Raw genomic sequence first — 18,043 nt, 5'->3', positions numbered from 1 at the left:
TTGCTTTCTGGAAAAGCCCTTAGAGCAAAGAAGAGAGTATTGGTGAAGAGATGGAGTCTCTTCAAAGATGCTGGGAGCATCTTTAGAGACTGTGGTAGTAGGTATACAGACAGAGAGATGGTGAAGGCTTGTGGTAGATAAGGGTCATGAAGGATAAGGGTCATGAAGGAGGAAAGGATAGATGTGAGGGGAAATATGAATATCGAATTAGCAAGACATGTGACCAATTTCATGAGGGGATGAAAGAGGAAAGTCCAGGACTCCCAGGCATCAGATCTGGAAAATGGGTAGGTAATAATGCCATTAACCAAGATTGACAAACAGGTTACTGGAGTAGGATGGGAAGGGATGAATTAAGATTTTGAAAACTCCAGGAGGCAGCTGGGTACATTCGCTGGAGTAAGACAACCTTATACTGAGAACACGGATTAGGAATCAAAGGTGACATAGAAAAAGTATCAGTTTTATTTTTAACATCAAGAATTCCCCCAGAGTAGCAGTTCCTGGAACACCCAGGGTACTTGCTGAAATTCTGGTTCCTGTCTACCCCACCCCACCCTACCCCAAAGCATCTGAAGGGTCTGGGGTAGGATCCAAGAGTCTGTGTGTGTGTATGTGTGTGTGTGTGTGTATTTAAGATTTATTTACTTATTTGAGAGAGAGAGAGAGTACACATGCACGTGGTACGGGGGAGGGGGAAGAGGGAGAGAGAGAATCTCAAGCCAACTCCCCACAGAGCTCGGAGACTGATATGGGGCTCAATCTCATGACCCTGAGATCACAACCCAGCCAAAATCAAGAGTCTGACGCTTAACCAATGGAGCCACCCAGGCACCCCTAAAGGTCTGTGTTTTTAATGCAATACTGCTGCAGTGACCCTTGGACCCATTCTAGGAAACTCTACCCTAGTGATACCCCGCCAGTATTATCAGACCAAGGTGGCAGTGGAACTGCCATGATTTACAGGTTGTTACCTACTTGGGGCAAGAGAGGAAGGGCGTCTGCTCTCTGTGAGATCAGAGGAGGAAGGTTTTCCTCTGGATTTAAAGTGGTGGTGGCCTGGAAGCTTTAAGGAACATGTGTGGTGGGCAGCCCGGGTGGCTCAGCGGTTTAGCGCTGCCTTACAGCCCAGGGCGTGATCCTGGGGACCCGGGATCGAGTCCCACATCAGGCTCCCCACATGGAGCCTGCTTCTCCCTCTGCCGGTGTCTCTGCCTCTCTCTCTCTCTCTGTCTCTCATGAATAAATAAATAAAGTCTTTATTTTAAAAAAAAAGGAACATGTGTGGTTCTAGTACCAGAAAGGAGCTCAGGCATTCTATCTATGCCACCTCATTGCAGAGAGTACGTCAATGGCCAAGGGAAGAGTGATGAACTGAATGGCGACAGAGAGCAAAAGCCCTGTGCGAAGGGGTCTCCCGTGCTCTGTGGAGAAGTCTGGACTCCACTCCGAAAGCAGAGCAGAGTCTTTAAAGAAAGGATGTCAAGCAGGGGAATGACAAGGTCTTATCTGTATCCTTGAGAAGCAACTCAAAGTGATTTCTTTGTTAGCACGGCAGTTAGAAATAAGAAAACCGAGAATAAGCAGCATTTTTGAGACTTGAGTTGTTTTAAGCCAGTCTTTTTCTATCTCTTCGTACTGACATGCTTTGCAATTTTCTTTTTTTCCTCTCTGAGTTTATTAGCAAATGCCCTTGTGAGTCATGTTTCGAGGATAACACTGATGGCACAGGGTATCGTTTCCCCAGTCAAACAAGAAGCAACAGACCTTACATTAGCATCCTGGAGACTGGATTTCTTATTGATATTTATAAACGTTGATTCCTCTTTCCCGACCTGTTAGGGAAAACAGGCAGGTTAGTCAAAAGGGAAAATCTTCTAAGGGCCAAAACTGTTCTCAAGGCTCCAACGTTTGAAGGATCCCAGAAATGGGAAGGTAGCTCAGAGAGGTAGTTCACTGAGTACTCCGTCAATAACAAATTTTCTCCGGTGTTTATATAAGTCATGAAAAAAATGTTTTCGTGAGTCACTCCCCATCATGGGGATTAACACTTAATCACTCAAAGGCAATCAATGCTTGCATTCAGACATTTATTGAGCACCTGCTAGGTGCCAGCTCATGCTTGAATGGGAAAGGGAGAGTGTGGGAAAAGTCAAACCCACAGTTTAATCCCCCACCTCACATTGTAGATCAAGAATAATAATCAGCTCCATGCTCACATATCACTTACAGCTTACAAAGGAATTTAGAATCTGTCTTTTCATATCAGTGTAACGAGCCTGGGAGGAGTTACGTCATACGATTTTGATAGAAGCCTTGTCCTCCTCCCTCTGGTGAGTCCCACAAAGAATGGTGGGGGAGGAAGGGACACCCACTCGGCCAGTGAGGCCGGCTGAAGGTACACGGGGTGTCAGTGCAGCAGCCCGTGGCCTTCAACCCATCAACAACCTACAGAGCTGGCCCGCACACTTTCCCAGTGAAGAACTCTGTGTTTAAATCTCTGTTCACATAACAGGTGTGGCTCCTGTCTCCTGGCTGGACCCTGTCAGACACCATAGCTCAGGCCTAGAGTGCCTCCTGCTTCTGAAGGGCAGGAAGCAAATCTGGGACGTGACGTTGAAGGAATGCACCAGCTCCACGTACCTGCGCACTCACTCGGGATGCGTTCTCCAACTGGGCTTTCAAAATGTTGCACTTCACGTGATCGGCTACAGGGGAAGGCAAAAGTGGGGTCTGAAGAGTCTTCTCAGAAACTTTTTTTTCCTCGGCCTGAGACACACACGACAGATCGTCAACAAAGAGGAAAGAAAACACCTACGTTAACCTTTCCATCAAGCATAACTGCAAATAACACGGTCTTACCACAAGTGTGCCCCCAACTTTTTATGTGGGTGCCACTGCTTCTACTCTTTGCAAAGGATTCACAAGCACATGCTCTCATTCTCTTGTGAAGCAGGGAGAGGATGTACTAGGGGACCTCCGAGCCAGACATCGGGGTGACGGGACAAACAGGAGAGGCTCTTCCGGAGTTCTGCAGCGAGAGCTAGCAGCAGCTCCAGGACGCAAGGTTCGAGTTTTCCATCCCTTAACACAGGGTTGTTCCCTCCATAACTGCCACCTCTTACACAGAAAGACTCAATTCTGTGACTTGTTGGGGAAAGACTGCAAGATAGTCATTGGTATTCTTACAGCAAATCTTGCTGCAAATTGCGAATCTCAAGAAACTTCTATCTATGCCACCTCATTGCAGAGAGTCTCGGATGTCAGCAATCTGGTACCCTGCCTTCACTATTTTGCCATTTCCTAGGTACTAACTAAACATGTACCTATAATTCATTTTATTTTTTAATTTTTTAAAAAGAGTTTATTTATTTATTCATGACACACACAGACAGAGAGGCAGAGACACAGGCAGAGGGAGAAGCAGGCTCCCTGCGGGGAGCCCAATGTGGGACTTGATCCCGGGACTCAGGGATCATGCCCTGAGCTGAAGGCAGATGCTCAACCACTGGACCACCCAGGTATCCCTCATTTTATTTTTAAAGATTTTATTTTTAAGTAATCTCTACACCCAATGTGAGGCTCAAACCCACAACCCTGAGATGAAGAATCACATGCTGCACAGACTGAGCCATCCAGGTGCCCCAACATGTACCTATCATTTATATGATCTAGTTAAGGTGGATTATCCTGAGACTACCTCTTTTAAGTGTGTCCTAAACAATAATATCTTTGAAATCATAGGCTTTGTGACTATTACATTTATTATAATAGACATTATGATAATTAACAACTATTAAAAAAATACTCATCTATGTGTATAACCTGAAATCATCTTTGATGGTACACACACCACACTGGGAATAAAACCTTAATGTCAGCCATGCCTATTGTGGTCACTGCATATCCCAGTGCTAATGTGGTGCTTCGTACACAGCAGGTACTTAATAAATACCTACTAAAGAAGATGATAATGATATATAGTTACTATCAAAAAAGATGTGTTTAGTAAGAAAGGTACAATACTGTATGCTAAAAGTCAACTTAGTGATAGCAGGACTCAAGGTGGCATGTTAGTACAGTGCAAGAGCAAAATGTGCTAAGGGCCTCAAATCCTGTGAGTTCCTAAATTAATCCCATTTGCTAATTCAAAAGTCCAGTTGAGTACCTTGGTACACATAGCAGGAGCGTTATGAAAGCCCTAGAGGAAGTATAGGGCAATTGGCTGGTTGACATCACTTAATAAAGAAAAGAGAGCACAGAAGGCAGTCTCCCAGCGGGACCTCCAAATGCATCGAGGAGCATTTGGTGTAACAAGTAGAACGAAGCAATTTCATGTAACAGCAAGATCAGCAGAGACAGAAGAGCTGGATTTTAATCTCAGCTCTCTCCCTCCCTGGCACCATAAAACAAAAATGATGACGACGATGAGGATGAAAAGAAAAACAATACCAGAAGCTCATATTTATGGAGAGCTTATTGTAGGGTGGCCACTGACTAAGGACATTTCAGGGGCTCCTCTCATTGAACCATCTCATTTGAAAGTAGATATGATCATTATTGCTATTTTATAGAATCACAAAAACAAAGCAGAGAGATGGTAAGTCACTGGCCCAAGGTCACACAGAAAGGACACAGAAGAGCCACGATTCACACTCAGGATCAGGAGACTCCAAGGCTACAGATCTTGACCACTCAGCCATACTGGATCCCCTTAACCTCCCTGAATCTCAGTTTCTTTCATCATAAGAATACTGTGATAAGCAAATGAGAAAAAAACAAGATAGGAATGGTACTCTTATGTTAAATTATTTGTTTGGAAAAGAAAACACAACTGAAAGAGAGCATCGGATATGAGACTACTAATAATCCTAAGCCATTGCATTGGGTATAAAGACAACAGGCTCTTTGATTGGAATCATTATCCTAAAAGACTCAGCATCCCCCTGAAAACAAGCCACCTATATATCTTGAAAGATGAGCCTGATAGTAGAGCTCTAGGATAATTTATCTTACGTTTGGAAATCCTGCCACATGAAGATAATTGTTTAACACGAGCATGGGTGTTTTCACTGGGGTGTGAAGAGTTAATTTTTTAATTAGATTTAATTTTCTGGAATGATATGCTGGAATATAAGAATTAAATTGGCTCTAAAGCCCACTTGAGGTTTTTGACAATTGCTTAAGGGGATATAGTTATACTGATGGTAATGACCGAAGATCTATTTTAGAAAAAGTGAATGCTGCTAAAATGAGAAAAGAATGAGAATTCAACATTGGTTTTCCCTTTGAATTTAATTCTTTTAAACTGCTTTTTTGGATATAAAATCAAAGCTGGCTTGTTCTATCTGACGGAGCAGGAGCTATTGGCCAGCTCTATGAATGGATTCAGGTGAGGATCAATATAAAACTTGGAAAATCTGACTATCATTCTATAAATATGTTTGCATCAAAGGCATCTCTAGGAGATAAACATCTGGATTACAAGGAGTCCATCATTCTAGCCTGAAGGATGGTTCCAAGTATGTGCTGCTTTCTCTCTTTTGCATGACCACGTGTTGTGTTTTGCATTCAATTTGAATTGTGAAAAGATGCTTTATCATTCAATATTGAAATACAGATTTTAAAACATACAAATGAATGACAAGTGGGCTTTGAGATGATTACGTTTGGAAACAGTCCATCTGTTTGGGGAAGTCATTTGGGGATAAAGAAATGATCAGATGCATTTTTTTAGTTGTTTATAAAATTGTTTATACACTGAAATCTGGTGAGATTTAAATTCCTCTGATAATTTCGGGCACAACTTTGGACGTAGGCAACAGAAAGGTCTCCTCACCACCAAATCGAGAACAGGAACTTACCAAATCTTTGAAGAATCAGAGGATTCTTGATCCTTGAGACTGGAAAAAACCCCTGAAAGCCATTGAAGCCATTGGTTGCCAACTGTGATGTCACAAAAAATTGTGAGTTCTGTTGCACAGAATGTTTGATTAAGGAGAAAGAATTATAGCATGAAGTAATCTCCTTTGCCTATGTGTTAGGACAAACTCAAAGTTATCTGACATCACTTTAGCCCACTTGCTCACTGATGTATCTCTTCAAGTGAAGGAGAAAAAATGCTCAGTAACTCACAGTTGTCTCAGATATACCTTAACCCAGAGCAAGCCACTACTGTTGATGGCCCACCGATATTCATGGCAACTACAAATTACATAGAGCTTGTGAGCAATCTGCTGCTTGCTTTCTGCTTATTTCCTTGCAAAAATAGTTTTGGTTTCTGCCAAACTCTAGGTAAGGCTGTTGAAACCATTTATTGTGTGGATTGCAGAACAAAGGTTTGAAAACAGACTAAGAGAAAGAAGACCAGTGCAGGCGGTATGTGAGACACTGGGTTGGTTCCCTGGCACCTAGTATAGACCTGCTCAATAAGCATTCATGGATTGAGTGAATGTCAGTGCTATTTTACAGGAGGGCTTCTTTCCAGCTGGCCATCAGGGAGGTAGATACAGAAGAGAAAGAGGGTGAGCGGGCCATTGATGTTGTCAAAGGGACTTTAGGCTGCCCTTTGAGGGAATGAAAGGAAATGAGGGTGCTCTGAGAAATCCTAGAAATCTGGTGTAGGCTAGAGGTTTGGCTGTGGTGGGGGAACAGCCCAGGGAGGAAGTGTAACCTTTCCATGCTCACCAGTGTGCATAAGGAGGTAGAGCTTCCTGGGCCAGATCTTCCGACTTCCTATGCCCTCTTAGAAAGGGGCAAAGCTAAGCATCAGAGTGGAAGAAACAATTCACAAGTGAAAGACACTGCTTTGGGGGATTTTAAAAATTAAAATATGTGTAAAACACTGGTTCCCAACTAGGGATGGTGTTGCCCTTTAGGGGATATGTGACAGTGTCTGGAGACAAGGTTGGCTGTCAAGCCTGATGGAGATTCAGCGGGTGAAATCCAGGGATGTCGTCAAACATTCTACAATGCACAGGACAGTTCCTCCGCAACAAGCACAGCCCAAAATGTCAGTCGTGTCACAGCTGAGAAACTCTAGTGTGCAAATGAAGAGGCGTGTTGGAGTGCAGAGGCACTGGACCGGGAGTTAGGGATGCAATGATTCAGCCCCAGCTGTGGGACCTTGAGAAAGTAATTTCCCTTCCTCTGATCTCAGGTGGTAAGAAAGTTGAACTAAATCGTAGGTTGAATCCTGTACTGACATTCTCCAGTTGTAGGATAAACTTTGGCTTTCATAAGGCTGTTCATTTGGATATAAGAACAGGTCTAGCCAAAGGAGAGTTTTGCTCCCAGCATCTTTTTCTCTCTTCTCTCCTTCCCTCCCTCTTTCAATCCTTCCCTTCTTTCCATTTGCAAACAGTTATTGAACACCTACTATGTGCCAGGTGCTGTCAGGGAGAGAGAGAGACAGGGTGCTGTGTCTCCCCTGAAATCATATGTTGAAGCCTTACCCCACGTAGGATGGCATTTGGAGATGGGGCCCTTGGGAAGTGAACAGATTCAGATAAGGTCATGGGATGGGGACCTCATCATAGGATTAGTGGCTTTATAAGAGGACGAAGAGAGATCTGGCTGGCTCAGTCAGTAGAAATGCAACTCTTGATCTCAGGGTTGCGAGTTCAAGCCCCACCCTGGGTATAGAGATTACTCAGGAATAAAATCTTTTAAAAAGGAAGAAAGAAAAATTGAACTCTCTTTGCAGGTGAGGACACAGTGAGAAGGCAGCCATCTGCAAGGTAAGAGGAGAGCCCTTCCCAGGGAATCAAAGTGGTTGACACCTGGATCTTGGCCTTTCCAGCCTCCAGAACAGTGAAAAATAAATGTCCATTGTTTAAACCACCCTGTCTATGGTATTTTGTTATAGCAACCCGAGCAGACCAATACAGACGGGTAAAGACAGAAAGAGGTAAACGTGGGCGCCTCCTCACTGAGGTCAAGAAGGAGGAGAGGTCACTAGCAGATCCAGCCTGTCAGCCTCAGCACCAAGGGCAATTCCCAGCGCTGTAATTCAGCCAAAAAGAGTGTAAGTAAATTCCTGCTTTTAAGAGACTGAGCAGAAATGTTAGGAAAAATTGAGTAGAGATCCCTCCAAGACAAAGGCATGTAACCTAGGAGGTGGGGCAGGGGACTAATGAGAGGTTTGACACAGTCCCCAGGTCCAGGCTCATCAGCCAGCCCTGGTCCCCGGTACCTTATTTATGTTGATGTGCAGAGCAGGCCAGGGGCCAGCAGCCTTCACGGTTTCCAGTTCCAGCTTCTTCAGATGGGCGGCAGCCTCGCTGAACAGGGCAGGTGCTCCTGGACTCAGTTCTACAAGTGGCGGGGGGGGGGGGGGGGGGGGATGAAGAAGAAAAGGTAGAAAGGACAGAGAGACGTGATAAAAGATGCTGATCCTGACCCCCCAGCACATTTCTGCCTGCATCCTCCACTCCCCTCCGATTCCCTGAATACGCACCAGCTGATGCGCTGTGAGACCAGCCAAAATCAAGGCTTCAAAGCCTACCTCCCCCACAGACGAGCTGGGTGGCCTTGGGCAAGTCACTTCATGTCTCTGAGCCTCTGGGCCATTTTCACATGAAAATAAAACTACATCCCCCACAGGGCTGCTGTGAATATGAGGTGAGGTCATTTAACTACAAATGCATTATTAACGAGAAAACGCTACGCAAATTAGAAAGATGAGTGTTTGGGCTAACAGGTGTAGGAAGAAGGTGCCCTTGAAAACTGTGTTATGTTTCTAAGACCAAATTCATTGATTTTTGATTTCTGTACTAGTTTGGATTAGTTTGCCACCACTCTTTCCACTGGGTGGTATTTACCCATTTATACAGAGAAGTTTTTACTAATTATTAAGTATTCATTACATATTAAAGCTTGGGCCAAGTATCATTTGGAATTGGGATTGGGGCAGCTGGAATCAAAAGATAAACGAGGCATAGTTCTAGTCTACTGGGGGAGACAGAGACATGTGCAGACATCAAAGGTTATGTAGTTGCTAGAGGGCCAAAAGGGAAGGTGCTCCAAAGCTGGGAACCAGAAAGGCATTAGAGAAAGTTTCACCCACGACATTTGAGTTGGTTCCTGAAGAAATGTGTGGGCGTTCACTAGGGTAGAGAAAAGCCTTCCAGGCAGAGGGAACAGTAGGTGCAAAGGATAGTGCTAGAAGACAGCACAGTAATTGGGGAGAGGGGAGTAGTTTTGTGGGGCTAGACTGTAGTGAAGACTCGGGGAAGACCAAAGGCTCGGCAGGGGCCAGGCAGGGAAGGTCTGCGTGTGGCCATGCCCAGAAGGGTAGGCTTGACTTCAGGACAGTAACATACTATTGAAAGGCCCCCCCCCTTTTTTTTTTTAAGATTTTACTTGTTTATTCATGAAATACACAGAGACACAGGCAGAGACACAGGCAGAGGGAGAAGCAGGCTCCCTGCAGGGATGCGGGACTCGATCCCAAGACCCTGGGATCATGACTTGAGCCAAAGGCAGATGCTCAACCACTGAGCCACCTGGATGCCCCACCACCGAAAGGTCTTAAGGCATTTGGTCAGAGCTCTCACTCTGGCAGCTATAAGATGGAGACTGCGTTGGAGGAGGTGCCCCGTAGGGGCTGTGACAGATACCCAGATATAAAAAGATGAGGCATGGCCTAGATGAGGCAGTGTGCATAGCGATGGGGGTGCAGAGTTCTGATTCACCAACACCACGTGAATGATGAATTTCCGTTTCGGACTCAACCAACCCAGAATTGTTCCCTGTGGTCTACGGTTGAAGCCTCCTCATCAGCTCACCCTTTCACCACCACCCAGACTCATGAGATGTCAGAGCTGGAAGATTCCATGGCCATCCACCAGATACCCTCTCCCCCATCTCATAGATGAGAAAACTGAGGGTACAAGAGGGAACACAGCTCAATAATGAAAACCAGAATCGAAGTGTCTTGACCCCTGCCTCTAGCTCAATGTTCTTGCTCATCATATGTGATAAAGAACCAGCTTGGGATGCCTGGGTGGCTCAGCGCTTAAGCGCGTCTGCCTTCGGCTCAGGGTGTGATCCCGGAGTCCCGGGATCGAGTCCTGCATCCGACGCCCTGCATGGAGCCTGCTTCTCCCTCTGCCTGTGTCTCTGCCTCTCTGTGTCTCTCATGAATAAATAAATTTTTAAAAATCTTAAAAAAAAAAAAAAAGGACCAGCTCTTCCCCCTCTGGTCTGTCACTGATCAACTCTTTGATAATAAAACACAAGAAAAGGGAGCTTCTAGAAAAATGAAATCATACAAAACCCAAGCCCACTTTTAAATTAGTTTTAAAGGATATAAAAATCACTCTATCCTATTGCTAAAATGTTTCCAGCTGCCTACTCTCCCATTTCCACAACCTCTCTCACTGGGATCTGAAAGGGTGCACACCTGGTCCTCCCTGACATCACCTTGCTCCCCTGACATCACCTTGCTCGCAGAAGAGGGATGTCCGAAATGGGACAGAATAGGTTGTCCTGTCACCAGGAAAAGCAGAGATTCCAGCCTCCTGGCTCCCCCTCCTCTTCCTATTACTTGAGCCAGTGGAAGTAGGAACTGCTAAGGTGTGCGGTGGAGATGGAATTGCAACAGTGGAATTAAATTAAAGTTTACTGGTAAACCACAATCCCTCAGCTCCTCCTGCTTAAATGCACAAGGCTCTTTTTTTTTTTTTTTTTAAAGATTTTATTTACTTATTCACGACAGAGAGAGAGAGGGAGGCAGAAACACAGGCAGAGGGAGAAGCAGGCTCCCTGTAGGGAGCCTGACATGGGACTCGATCCCAGGACTCCAGGATCACGCCCAGGCCTGGCAACCCAGCTCTGACGTGACTGCCTTTCTGCGCTGCTCTGGAAGGTCTTGGGGCTCTAGGGAAACCGTCCATTCCCTGCAGCATCCCTCCCCTCCCCTCCCCTCCCCTCCCCTCCCCAACTTACTCGACTTACTGGACTTACTCGTAAGGGATTTGCTGCAGGAGTTGGGAGACCTCGCAGGCCCCTCCTTGTTGTCCAGCGTCAGCGAGAGGCCGTAGCTGGGGTGGTGCTGATGCTGGTGCTGGTGGTGATGGTGGTGGTGTCTGGCCGAGGCCCGGGCAGTGCCTCCGTTCTCCTCGATGCCGAAGGGCAGCCGGTCGGAGCTGCTGAGCCCTGGGGAAGGGAGCGGGAAGCTGTGGAGGGTGTCAAAGTCAGGATTTAGAAAAGGAAAGTGTCTTGACATTCCCGTGCGTTTTTTTTTTTTTAAGATTTTATTTGTTTATTCATGAGACATACACACACAGAGAGAGAGAGAGGGAGGCAGAGACAGGCAGAAGGAGAAGCAGGCTCCATGCAGGGAGCCCTACGTGGGACTCGATCCCGGGTCTCCAGGATCACACCCTGGGCCGAAGGCAGCACTAAACCACTGAGCCACCTGGGCTGCCCCCTGCGTACTTTCAAAGACGTTCTCTGGCCCTTCACAACCGAGAGAAACGGGCTCAACCACCAGATCTGCGGGGTTTGCGTGAAACAGGACACGATGGCGACACCGCGCTCAAAGTAGAAGGTGGACATTTGCGTATATCAGAGACCCTGCACCTTAACCCAATGCTGAATTTGAAGCCAAATAACTTCAAGAAAAGACATCCCTTAAGTGGGCGGAGGAAATAAAAAGCAATACTAGCAAGTCATCTGTTGGCCATCCTGGGCCAAGATCGTGACACACACAGAAGTCTTGACTCCCCACAGAAGACACCTGCTAAGGGTACGATTCCACTTGTTCTCTCCGTTTCCACCACAACCGCCCTAGAGGGAGCCCATGTCATTGGTCATCGCCCGCTTAGACTCCTGAAACAGACCCCGTTCCTCCTGCCTCCACTGTCCCGTGCAGCCCACAGGCCGCAGAGCCGTAGCCAGGGCCCCGAGCTTATGCCCCGGGCCGCGTCTGGAGCCGGGGCTCAGGACAGGTTCACACCGTGTACGTGTGTGTAAGGGTGTGGAATTGGGCGTGACTCGGCTTCTCGGGCTCACAGCCCAGCCTCACCTCCCCACCACGGAACGTACGCAAGGGTGTCCAGCTTCCCCACGCAGCCCGTAACAGGGGCAGCAAAAGGTGCACCGAGTGGAAGTCGAAAGGCCTGGGCTCTAGTGTTAGTTCTGTCCCAACCTTGTGCAGGAACCTGGGGCAGTTGCTCTGGGCTTCGGTTTCCTCCTCTGCGACAGGAGGTGGGTCAGGTGATGCTGGGTGCATTTCCAGGCCTGAAAATCATCCTTTCTCCCAACTATGGACCTACGGCTTGCTCCATCCCAGGGAGTGTACTAGCCAATCTCACATAAAATGATGCCATTTTATGGATGTCGAGACCTTTGCTTGGTACAATAGTAGGTACTCCATAAGTTCTTGAGGAAGGGAGAGAGGAAGGGAAGGAAGAAGGATTAATGAAGCGGTGCATCTGGAATTTGACAACAGCTATGTGGATGCCAAAGCCCGTTGGCATTTTCTTCCTGTCTCTCATGTATGTTGAAAATACTATCTGTCCTAAAGAAACACAGAGTCTGGGGTCTCAGGAGAGACAAAATTCTCTTTAGCCTCAGAGGATTCTAGGGGCTTCCCCCCCTTAGGGCTCCTCTTGAATTACCCTGAGTGTGAGAATGAACACCCAAGGGGCAAGATGTCCCCTAGCAGAGATCTGGTGCACATTTAGGGCTGGAGGTGGAGTTGGAAAGCTTTCAGCAAGACCTTCTGAGGAATGGCAAACAGTCACCATCTCCCATGCCAGCTCCAAGTGATTCTCACCCTTTGCTTGGAAAGTAAGATTGAGAAGGATTCTGAGGTTGTGCCCAGCTCAGGAGGAGAGAGGGCTGTGATTGATTAGTGATGTTTGCCATGGACTTGGGCTACAGCAGTGGTATCATGTACTCGTCTTTCCAAGTTACGAGTGTGTGATTTTTTATTTCAAGGAAACCCAGAGTGAAAAGTTAAACAGGGAAATAAATATATATGCAGGGAGTGATAAATTGCATTTAATAACATGTCAAATGAAATATGCATGTGTGATTTTCCTTTCACAGCTACTTATGGGGAAGACGGAGCAAGACAAATGGGAAGAGAAATAAGGGGTCAGAGAAGCTGCTTAAATCTTGTCAGGGTAAGGGTGTCTAGGCAAGCAAAGGTTTCTAAGCAGGAGTGAGATGACCTAGGAGCTCCCTCAGCTCATTCACGTGAAGGATCACCATCCCGGAGATCTTAGTTCATGGAGTTTTATGGAGTTGTGGGTCTGTTAAGGAAACCATTGCTCATGGCCTCATGGACTCTAAAGAGGTGCAGTTCACATCGTCTATGACGTAAATGGCATCCATGAGAATTGTATCTGCCCTATTCACAGGGACCCCAGAGAAGGTCAAGCCCACCCAGAGGGTCCAGCAGCACTCAGCAGCCCCAGAGCCTTGGGGCGAACCACTGGTTAAAGTTCAGAAATGAGACCAGTTCCATGCTCGTTGTCAACAGAGACTGAGGTTCATGAAGCTTCTGGCATTCTGGAAAGAAGGTCACAAGTCCTGATTTTTCAGAGGGTGATGGAAGGGGGGTATGTAGGCTTCCACCTCTGCTTCCATGGGCTGGCAGTTAAGAAGAAATCTGGGGCAGAAGAAGAGGGCTACCTGTGTGCTCAGGACTGGGAGAGAGACCCTGGGACCCCAGCATGCTCAATCAAAATGCGTTGCATACTGAGTAATGGGATAACTATTTAAAATATTAATAATATTATTATAATATCAGTAACATATTCATTGTTATGGTATTATAGTATTACTATAATAATATTAATAATATTACTGTCCTATCATTTACTAAATATTACAATTAGTATAATGGTATAATTTTCCAGAATAATCCTCCAGAATCCACTGCCAGAACTGTGACCAGGGCAGGGTCCGGAGCTGGAACACAGAACTCAGAGGGCTTTCTCTCAAAAATAAGGCCAGGGATGAAGAGGGTGCTCTTGAAGCCAATTGCACCATATATTCAATAGCTCAGCCAAATTCTGGGGATCAAATCCTGGATAAGAAATCACAGAATTATAAAAATGGAGACCCTCTATTGGTCGGTTTTATGTGAATATTAAAATCACCAGGGGAACTCCCACACACTGCTGGTGGGAATGCAAAATGGTACAGCTGCTTTGGGAAAACACCCGAAAGTTCCTCAAAATGGTTAAACACAGAGAGTTACCATATGACCCAACAATTCTACTCCTAGGTATATACTCAAGAGCAATGAAAACATGTCCATGCAAAAACCTGTCCATGAATATTCATAGCAGCATTAATCATAGTGGCCAAAAGGTAGAAACAACCCAAATGTCCATCAACTGCTGAACAGATAACATGCGGCACAGCCATATGATGAAATATTATTCAGCCGTAAAATGGAATGAAACACTGATCCATGCTATGATGTAAAGGGACCTTGAAAAACATCATGCTGAGGATTCCATTTGTAAGAAATGTTCAGAATAGGCAAAACCATAGAGACAGAAAGTAGATTAGTGGTTACCTAGGCCTGGGGAGGATGGGGGGGAGGGACAGGAAGTGACTGCTAATGATACAGGGTCTCTTTAGGAGAGGTGGAAAAGTTCTAGAATTAGATTTTAGTGATGGTTGTACAACTTCGTGGAAATGCTGAAAACCACTGAACTGTACAATTTAAATTGGCGAATTGTATGATACTAGCTTCTATCTTTATAAAATTGATTTTTAAAAGTCGCCAGAGAAGATTTTGAAAAATATCAATGTCTAGCCCCTACCCCGGACCAGTTACACAATCATCATCGAGGGGGCAGCCAGGGCTGAGAAGCACTGCCCCAGTCCAACCCTTTTATTTTGCAGACGAGGAAATGGGGCCTGCTGGGGGAATGAGGTGACCGGGTCATACCGTGGGCAACTGGCTGAGCCTGGGACACAATCCAGGACTACTGCCTCTCTGCTTGCTGCCCATCTGCTACGTCTTCCCATCTGTCTTGGCTTCTATTTAAGGCAGCGAATGCACTCATCGGGAAAATCCTGAGACCTCCTCAGAACTTCACTGCCTGAGACATCCTTGTGTACACATCTTGCCTTCCCAACGACACAGTAGGAACAGTGACTGTTATGTCACATGTTTTCATATCCTCCGCTGTGCTAAGCACACAGCAGGTGTTCAACTAATACTGGTTAGGTTGAAAATAAAATTAAATATCAATGCATCCAATAAGTATTTAAGGGCTAACTCTTGTGCCCGGCACTGCGTTGGGCACAAGAGTGAAGAGACAAGCGAAAGGCTGTCCTTGCCCTCAAGGAGCTCACTGCTGGGTAACAAGTCCAAGGCAGTGTGACAGGTGCTTTGATGAGGCTTAAGTGAGGAGAGGTACCTAATGTAGCCCAGGGAAGAGCCAACAGGGAAGAAGAGTCTCTGTGCATGTTTTAAGGGAAAGTTCTCATTTCTTTTTTTCCCCCTGAAATGACCCAGTTGTCCCAACATCAGCAAAGGAATAATTCATCTTTGTCCTACTAACTTAAAATGCCATCTTCTGCAGGTGCCTCTCACTTTCCCGAATGTGCTCAGATCCCTGCTCTGCTCTGCCCTCACCTGCTGTGTTTCCAAGGAAATACATTTCTCAGGCTCCCTGCCCTCTGGCTTTTACGTAGGCTTGGCCAGTGGGAGGCACTGGCAGACTGGAAGGTGAGTAAAAGGGGTAAGCCAAGGTATTGCTTCCCTGTCTCTTTCTGCCTCAGGTGATGTTTCTAGCAGTTGCTGTGAGTTCCCTATGGCTGGAGCACTGCTACCTCCCTCTCTGTCCCCTTGTCCCTCTTGCTCTAGTTCTAGTGTTGCCTCATTGGCCAATTTAGCTTCCTAGTTCTTCATCCCTTGAATTGTGTAACCAATTCCCTGTATGAAGCTCCTTCTGTAAGAAATGCCTCCTGTGGTTTCAGTTTTCCTGATTGCCCATGACTGACACACAATATCCTTACTTTGTTCTGGGTGGTTTTTCCGTAAATAACCTTTGCCATACACACCTCTGCCACAAACACTTCCACCCCATTTCCACTGCATATCTCATCGGCTGTAAGAGAATTCTGCTGTAAAATATAAAATAACTGGCTGACAGTCTGGTTTCATTGCTCCATTGGCAAAGTTCCCATTTTTATAGCCTGTAAATCTTAGCCAGCCCTCATAATGGTCCATAGGGCAATGAGTATATGGGGTGGTCTTAATTTAGTGGACGATAACTACGGATGTCAGCTTGATAGAAAATACGGTGATAAAAACTTTACTGGAAGTGTGAAATAAGAGTGTAAAGCCAGACTGCACACTGTATACTGTGATAGGAAACGACACGCCAGTTGCAATGGTAACAAAGCTCAGTGCGAACGCGTTATAGCATTAGCAGTTCTTTTCCCATAGAACTTTGGAACATCTAGCAGCAGTCACGGGACAATACACTAAGAACAAACAACAGTGTGGAAGGCTTTCAGGAAACAATAAAAAGCCCAGCTGTAAATATGTATCCTAGCACTTGGAAACTGATGCCTCTGTTAATGAAAGAAGAAATCTTAGTGACAAAACTAAGATTGGGCAATGCCAATCTTAGGGCAATGCCAAACGAGGAGATGGATCATTAAGCCCCCCCCCCCCATCCAAAATACATATAATACTATGAACAGAAGACTTTGAAGACAAGCACTTAGGTACAACCTACAAAATAAAATCTGTTATTTGTGCAGGGTTGCCACGACTCTATGCTATATGTTTTCGATGTGTTCAAATATTTTGTATTTTGCATTGAAGTCTTTGAGATTTTGTTTATCAATTTCACATGTTTCATTATGTCCTTTTATTTTATTTTTTTTTAAGATTTTATTTATTCATGAGAGACACAGAGGGGAGAGAGAGAGAGGCAGAGACACAGGTAGAGGGAGAAGCAGGCTCCATGCAGGGAGCCTGACACGGGACTCGATCTCGGGTCTCCAGGATCAGGCCCTGGGCTGAAGGCAGCGCTAAACCACTGAGCCACCGGGGCTGCCCTCATTATGTCCTTTTAAAGGAATGTCCCTGGGGCAGCCTGGGTGGCTCAGCGGTTTGGCACCTGCCTTTGGCCCACGACATGATCCTTGAGACCTGGGATTGCGTCCTGCGTTGGGCTCCCTGCATGGAGCCTGCTTCTCTCTCTGCCTCTATGTCTCTCGTGAATAAATAAATAAAATCTTTTAAAAAAATAAAGGAATGTCCTTCTTTTATTTTTCATGATTTTTATCTTTTAGGGCAAAATTACCTTACAGCCAAGTAGTTATGCAGAGAAAATGTTTGCAGCGAAAATGCTTGTGGTAGAGATGCTTATGGTGAAAATACTGGACATGTATTTATGGCTGTTTCTAAATTTTTCCTATTTGTATTGATCTATTTATCTATAACTCGACCAGCGCTAAATTGTCTTAATTACTTCTGTTTTAATATATATTTTAAAATATCGGATAGGACAAATCCTGTTCCCTTACCCATATCATTTTTTTCTTGACTATTATTATGCGCTTATTCTTTCAGATTATTTTACAACTCAAGTTACCACCAAAAAATCCCATTGGAATTCTGATTTGGATTTGAGAAAGGGTATTCATAAGGAATAGAGTATTTTTCACGATTTACTCAGATCTTTTAAATATCCTTGAGTTAGAATTTTTGACTTTTCCACAAAGGTAAGCAACATATATTAATTTAATTCCTAGGTATACTTCAGTTTTGTCACAATTGAAAATAAAGATTTCACGTATTACTATCTTTTCTCTAATTCCATACTACTAGATACACAAAATCATTGAGTAGGATATTTCTGCTTCTGGCCAATTTGCTAAACTCTTTTATTAACTGTATTTCATTTGTATTTTAGATAATCACATACATTTTATTTCTTCTTTTCTGGCATTTATTGCTTATTTTGTTTTCTTGGCTTATTGCATTGGTAAGGCCTCCAGAATGATGTTGAATATTAATAGTCCTTATTTCTGCAGTTTGTAAATTATC

General features: G+C 45.1%; 1 protein-coding gene across 6 annotated transcripts in view; it reads right to left on the bottom strand.

Annotated features, from left to right (window-relative positions):
* The window catches only part of EPB41L4B (erythrocyte membrane protein band 4.1 like 4B), a 129,353-nt gene that overhangs the window by 26,543 nt on the left and 84,767 nt on the right, over positions 1–18,043 (bottom strand). For 3 of the 6 annotated variants that reach the window (XM_041762623.1, XM_041762628.1, XM_041762625.1), the window contains exons 16-19: positions 10,960–11,180; positions 8,195–8,313; positions 2,644–2,769; positions 1,768–1,835 (exon numbers count right to left, since the gene is read on the bottom strand). In XM_041762623.1, the coding sequence (XP_041618557.1) occupies positions 1,768–1,835; positions 2,644–2,769; positions 8,195–8,313; positions 10,960–11,180 (534 nt within the window). The remainder of the gene's footprint in view (positions 1–1,767; positions 1,836–2,643; positions 2,770–8,194; positions 8,314–10,959; positions 11,181–18,043) is intronic. The other 3 variants (XM_041762624.1, XM_041762626.1, XM_041762629.1) reach the window with 1 other exon arrangement.

The sequence above is a fragment of the Vulpes lagopus genome, chromosome 7, assembly GCF_018345385.1.
Source record: "Vulpes lagopus strain Blue_001 chromosome 7, ASM1834538v1, whole genome shotgun sequence".
NCBI lineage: Eukaryota > Metazoa > Chordata > Mammalia > Carnivora > Canidae > Vulpes > Vulpes lagopus.
Note: the sequence above shows the minus strand (reverse complement) of the source record. Positions and strands in the feature narration are given on the sequence as shown.